The sequence below is a fragment of the Primulina huaijiensis genome, chromosome 13 (genome assembly GCF_012295235.1).
Source record: "Primulina huaijiensis isolate GDHJ02 chromosome 13, ASM1229523v2, whole genome shotgun sequence".
NCBI lineage: Eukaryota > Viridiplantae > Streptophyta > Magnoliopsida > Lamiales > Gesneriaceae > Primulina > Primulina huaijiensis.
In genome coordinates this window covers 1,465,253-1,472,021 of record NC_133318.1, presented here as the reverse complement: position 1 = coordinate 1,472,021, position 6,769 = coordinate 1,465,253, and the positions used below count along the sequence as shown (strand labels likewise).

At 33.7% G+C, this 6,769-nt stretch overlaps 2 protein-coding genes across 4 annotated transcripts in view; one reads left to right on the top strand and one right to left on the bottom strand.

Annotated features, from left to right (window-relative positions):
- The first annotated feature begins 1,864 nt into the window (after window positions 1–1,864).
- On the top strand, window positions 1,865–6,284 carry LOC140991015 (uncharacterized). 3 transcript variants are annotated; one of them, XM_073460918.1, is made up of 4 exons: window positions 1,865–1,926; window positions 2,547–2,642; window positions 2,720–2,776; window positions 3,477–6,284. In XM_073460918.1, exon 4 carries the CDS (start codon window positions 3,997–3,999, stop codon window positions 5,473–5,475), a length of 1,479 nt encoding a protein of 492 aa, XP_073317019.1. In that variant the 5' UTR covers window positions 1,865–1,926; window positions 2,547–2,642; window positions 2,720–2,776; window positions 3,477–3,996; the 3' UTR covers window positions 5,476–6,284. The 3 variants fall into 3 exon arrangements, with proteins under 3 accessions (XP_073317019.1, XP_073317018.1, XP_073317021.1); XM_073460917.1 differs by lacking the exon at window positions 2,547–2,642 and having other exon boundaries at window positions 1,866–1,926; XM_073460920.1 differs by lacking the exon at window positions 1,865–1,926 and having other exon boundaries at window positions 2,340–2,636.
- A 327-nt stretch (window positions 6,285–6,611) lies between these two features.
- LOC140991820 (serine/threonine-protein phosphatase 7 long form homolog) overlaps window positions 6,612–6,769 on the bottom strand; it is a 2,576-nt gene continuing 2,418 nt past the window's right edge. The window contains exon 6 of the mRNA XM_073461985.1: window positions 6,612–6,766. Within this exon, the coding sequence (XP_073318086.1) occupies window positions 6,612–6,766 (155 nt within the window). The remainder of the gene's footprint in view (window positions 6,767–6,769) is intronic.

Sequence of the window (6,769 nt, the reverse complement as noted above, 5' to 3'; positions counted from 1 at the left end):
GCAGAAGACCTTCAGAAGCCCGGCCAGCTGATGAAGTGTTCAACTGACCAGTTCAATTGAAAGAGTGAAATCAGTTCAAATGACGAGTCAATTGATTTCACCAGCCCAACTGAATATCAGTTCAAGTGACCAATTAGGAGCATCAGTTAAAAATCAATAAGTTGCAGATCAAGACAAGCTTATCCAAGTGGATTCCAGCTACGCACAACAATACAAAAGCAACTGTACGATCAAGGTACAATAATGGATGTTGCAGTAACACTTAAAGACAAAATGTTCCAGCATAGCTGTCAGAAAAGTCGAGACACAAATTTCAAAGAAAGCATTCAAGCTGCAATGGATACAATTATTGAGTCTCACTGTACGATCAGTTTCCCTCCTATAAATAGAAGATCAGTGAAGACCAACATCATTCAGAACATAAATGTTTGAAGAAGAAAAGGCACGCTGAATTCATGATATCAGCTTACTAGAAGCATTCAAGCCCAGAGAGATCACTACAAAGTTATATCAGATTAGTTTAGAAGTCTATTTCCCTCAGTGTGTGAGAACATCTTCGTGTGGTATTCATTGTTTAGTTCTCACACACGCACACACAGTCACTCACAAATACAGAGAGTTGAGCTTATTGAATAGCTAACTGAGTCTTGCACAAACACGTAAAACTTGTGTATATAGTCTTTGATACACAGATGTTAAACTAGTGTTGGCTGGAAGGTAATACCTTCAGTTTAGGCTAGGAGTTCAGTTAGGCAGTAGAGTAAGTCCTAAGATGAGTGGCTTTGTATAAATCAAAGTCTTCTAGTGTATCCTACCCGAGGAGATAGAAGGAGTGACGTAGGAGCAGTTGAAGTCTCCGAACATCCATAAACATATCTTGTGTATTTAACTATTTAACTATTTTTTTCAAACTGATTTGATCAGTTAGAACATCCGTCAGTTCAGTTTTCACCATAACTGAACTGATATATGCAAGAACTGATCTAGTATAATTTTCAGTTATTCAGTTGCATAAAATATAAAACCAATCAGTTTTCTTAACGAAGGATTACTTCAAGTATTTTCCGCTTGGTTTGTAACCAAACTCGATTTAATCTATCGATGTATACATTCTTAGAACACGAGCTATTGAAGCTCATGGAGAATTTAGTGTTTGAAGCACCTTAGCAGGTGTGAACCCGATCCTTCAAAAAATAATAATCATAAATAAAATGTCATTTTTTCAAACCGCTCGCCGAAACTGCTTGCCATAGTATTTGACATAGAGTTATAATAATCTTTAAAAAATGCATTCAATTAAATAAACTGTCATTTACTCTGTCTCAACTCTCGTTCAAAATTATTCATCTTACAAAAAATACAAATTTTATTCTTAAATGTTTTTACAAAGTCTCAGAAGGGATGAATAATGAGTAATGATGCAACACCTATAGAGTCAAAAAAAAAACAATAATGTATTAAATCTGACAAATGTCATTTTGTCGTGAGTGTCTTGTTATGTCCAAATATACTAGAATTATTGACTTGATTTTGAATCTTGATTAATGGGTTTTTTTAAAAAAATATTATAAATTAATTAAAGCATTGTAAAAATATGGCAAGTTTGGAGAATTTGTAAAAGTAGTACAATCCGGGACTTACTGTCCCGGATTCAGATTTTTTATTTGTTGAAAAAAAAACGGATTCTAGAATTCGTGGCAGGTTGGCACGGATTCTAAGAATCCGTGTCCAATCCGTGTCTNGCATCTTATTTCTTTCATCCGATTTATATGCGCAAAATCCATCTTTTCTACTTCGATCATATATTAATATTATTTGTTGATTTTATCATCCATTTCATTTGAAGAGATACGAAGAGGTAATGTTTCAGATATTAGCATCGTTCGTTGATATTATTACAAGTTCCGTATAATTACGTCTGAGAAGGTAATGTAATTAATTTTTTTAATATTTTGTTTGTATTATTTATATTATATTAATGTAATTATAATTTTGTTCATTAACATTATATGATTAAGTATAATTTAGTTAAATTGTATATTTTTAATATTAATCGCGATATTAAAAAATAGTTTGAATATTAAAAAAATAATAAATATGATTTTTTGATTTTTGAAAATATTTCAAGGTTAGTATTTTTAATATAAATAATTTAATTTAATATAAGAATGAGTTAATATTAGTGTACTTAATATTAATGAAATTATAAAGTATTTTGTTACGTTTATTAAAATAATTATATATGAAATAGTTTTTAGTTTAATATAAGTAAATTATATTAATTTGTATTGTGAAATTTATTTGTGTGGTTATATACAAAATTTTTTTGAAAAATATGTAATAAAATTGCACCGAGTATTTGGCGAATTCATCAGTTCTTCGGCTCAAGCTTTCGGCATTCTTCTTGCGCAGCATTTTTTTCTTCACTCCGTGGTATTTTTTGTTAGTTATAAAGAATCCGTGATTCTCCTCCCTTTATAAATTGCGTCGATCGTGTGATTATCGGAATTCCTAATTTGATTTGATAGTTTTCTGTCGAATGTCAGAATTTTAGAGAATTGCGCCGAGTCTCGGTAATTCAGAATTTGATTTGGAAGAATTGTGCTGAGTATCAGAATTTGGGAGAATTACGCCGAGTCTAAGTCGAATATCTTTTTTTCTTTCTATATTGAATATTTTTATGTATATTATATCTGATAATGTTTGTAATTTATTGCAGATATTAAACTCTGGTAGCTGATTTAATTACAAATTCCGTACAACGACATTTGAAAAGGTAATTTCAATAATTTCTTACATTTTAAAAATCTTTTTATTTTATAAAAAATATATATATAATAATCATAGTTAAGAAGCCATAAAAAAGCCGACAGAAAAGGAATTTATGATATTTAAATGTAAAATCTTTCACGAAAAGAATAGGACGTCATTTTATAATAATCAAAAGGTATATTTGAGAAATTAGGGTTTTTATGGTTTGTCAATTTCAATTTACAGAAAGAAATTATTATTAAAAAAATCTCGTGGTGGTCTGTATCATTATATAACAAAAATTTTATATATAGTAAAACAATTTTGAAAAATATAAATTTATCTTGTAAATTTGTCATTTGTTTCTGTTTAATATGTTTTTTTTTATTCTTTTTAATTTTTTTTATACTCTTAATTGTTAAAATTGTTAATATAAGAAATTAATATATTTGAAAATTCTAATTACACATGTTTCAAAATCTAAATTTTAATATAAGTCATAACAATTTTTTATTATTATAAAAAACAAACATTGGTCTTACTAAATATAAATTTTAATTATATTGATTTAACAATATATATTTTAATAATAATAATTATTATTATCTTGTAAATGATTCTTGAAATTTTATCTAATATAAAATATTTATTTTAATATATATACAAGAAACACATAATTAAATTTTGTTATGATTGTATACATTATGCCATAGTTTTTGGTGCAGACATGGATACTGTGAGAGCCTTACTGTACGTAGGTGGCTATGTCATTATTGAAGATGGTAGGGTTGGATATAGTATCCCCGCGACAAGGCCCATTAAAATCTCTCGGTCTACTACATTTTCTCAATTGGTGAATTATGTGCATCGCAAGTTGGAGATCGACCCATCAAAATTCTGCATCAAGTTGTCAACGAAATATTGTTATAGCTCGTCGGCTCGTTACATTGAAGAGCATGTCTATATCACAGATGATGATAGTCTACAATTTATGTTTGAGTTGCTGACACTGGATTGCATGTACTTGTATGTTGATTCATCGCCGTGTTACAGAACGTAAGTGATTACGATTTTGATGCAGTCATGCCAGTAATAACGCAAGGTTTGGGAACAGTAGGTTTGAATGAAGCGGGACCTTCTATGTATCACGTCGATGAACAGTCAGCTCATACATACTCTGGGATCGACACTGGTCCTTGGGATCACCATATCACGGCTCACACTGAAGAAGACTATGCATGAGGGATGAATACAAGACGAGAATGGGATTTTACTTCAGAGGGTTGGGATCATCCTATCACGGGTCCATCAAGAGTTGATGTCGCATGGGGTTCTACTAGAACAGGCCAATTGGATTTAAATTCATGGGCTGATGAGGATAATACCACAAATGTTAGACATTTTGATAGTTGTACTATGGATGCAAATATTCCAACCCCAATTACAGAACACATGCCTGAGCAAGATTATTTATTTGGGGGCAGTTCGCATCATGTCATGAATAGCGATGATGATTTGTATGCTACATCAAGTGACAGAGAAGATGATCATCATGTTGACAATGCAAATGAAGGGACATCGGCGCGTGTGTTAATGTCTGGAGCAACAGTGACAGAGAACATTCCTATTGCACCGGAGCAACATTTACGTGATATTCCCCAATTTTTCAATGAAGTCTACGACGAACAAATTCCAGATTCATTTGGTATTCCTTCTGCATCTCGAACAAACTTTTGCAATCCTGAAAGGCCAGAGCTCGGTGTAAAAATGGTATTTAAGAGCAAAAACGATTTAATAGCTTCAGTGAAGGATTTTTCAGTTCGGGTTTTGAGACGTGAATATATCGTTGTCCAAAATTCTCCGACAATTTGGAAGGTCAAATGCAAGAACTGGTCCGAAGGTATCAATTGTGGGTGGGGACTTCTAGCATCGTTGAAAAAAAGTTTAGGCTACTTCATGATCACAAAATATGGTGATGATCACACATGCATGTCTACCCAAGTCGGTATAGATCACCACAACCTTGACGTAAACATGATAGCCAGTACACTTTTGGGAATCGTGCGTTGTGATCTTGCATACGAAATCAAATATGTGCGAGAAAGTATTAAAGAAAAAGATGGGTATGATATATCGTATGATAAGGCATGGCAGAGTTTGAAACGCGCGGTGGAGGTAGTATATGGCACATGGGAAAGCTCTGTAACTTTGCTTCCTAAATATATGGGAGCTTTGTCGAAGTACAATCCAGTAACTGTTGTAGAATGGAAGCATCTTCGACCGTATGACCATCCACATAAAGTCTTGAACTTTGTGTTTTGGGCATTCAGACCATGTATAGATGGTTTTCGACATTGTCGCAACGTAATCAGTGTAGACGGTACCCATATGTACACCAAATATAAGCACAAACGACTCATTGCAGTAACATTGGATGCCAATAACAAGATTTTGCCGCTAGCCTTTGCGCTTGTTGACGAAGAAAATTACGAGTCTTGGCATTGGTTCCTCGGTAATGTTGCACGACATGTTAGCAGAGGGTGTAGTGGTGTGTGCCTTATATCTGATAGACATGCGGGTATAACAAGTGCAGTTCAAGATCTCCTTGACTTCAAGCCTCCTCGTGGTGTTCATCGTTTCTGTTTGAGGCATGTTTGCTCTTATTTCAACTGGAAGTTCAAAAACATTCATTTAAAAGACTTATGTTGGGAAGCAGGGATATAACACCAAGTAGCAAAATTTAATGCGACAATGGAGGCAATTAGGACAAAGAATGCAGCAGCTTTCACGTATTTGTCAAACATTCGAAAAGAAAAATGGTCATTGGCTCATGATGGTGGATGGAGACGAGGGATAATGACGACGAACATGTCTGAGTGTACTAATGGTGTGTTGAAAGGGGTGCGACGTCTTCCAATAACTGCAATAGTGGAGCTGACCTTACAGCGTTGCGTACACTATTTCATTCAACGGCAAGCGCGAAGTGATAAGATGTTGGAAAAAAATCAACCATGGACCGACTATGCATATTCTAAATTTGATATTTGGTCAAAAAAAGTCAATTGAACATCGAGTGGTAAAATTTGACCAAAGGGAAAAAACAGCATCCGTTGCGACAGGAGGAAGACCGGGTCGTCAACATCACGTACAAGCTGTGAACATTTCTACGCGTGAATGCACATGTGGTAAATTCACAATTTTTGGAATTCCTTGTTCACATGTTATATGTGCAGCGAAATGGTTTGGTTTGAATCTCGCACAACTTTTACAACCATGGTTTACATTGAGCGAATACGTGAACACATACGATGCAAGATTCTACCCTATTCATGATGAACAATATTGGGATGAACCTACATTCCAATTACAACACAATGGTGTTCGTCGACAAAGGAGGCAGGCTGGTAGAGATCGCACGACATGCATAAGAAACGAGATGGATCAGCCATCAACGAGGGAGAGGCAACGTGGGAGGTAAAAGATATACAATAACGTATTATACCTTATTTTTAAACCATAACATGTGAAGATATGAATGTAATTACAAATTTTTGTTTATTAATAATTCTTGTTCATTACAAGTAGGTGCAGGTGAGAAGATCGACTTATGGTGCCAAATAATTATGTTTGTGACTTATATTTTACAATTTAATATTTAATTGTTATGATAATTCAGTGTTGTATTGTTATGAAGATTTTTTAATATGTAGTTTGTTGACTTATTTGACTTCATTTAGCAATTACACTTATGTACTTTCATTACTATAAATATGTTGCAGCAACAACTTGTAATTAAAATAAAAAAATTGAAAAACATACAACAATACGATGAAAGTAATTGTGCATATCTAAATAAATAGTTAATGTCGACGGTAACGATTCCCCCCAGTGCCACACGGTGGTCTCCTGATTACTCTACGTCCACGACCTAACATCTGTTCATCATCTCCATGAGTACTTGTTTGTCCTGCATATGTACTGGTATCGGCAATGTTCCCACCAACCTCAAATCCTTCTG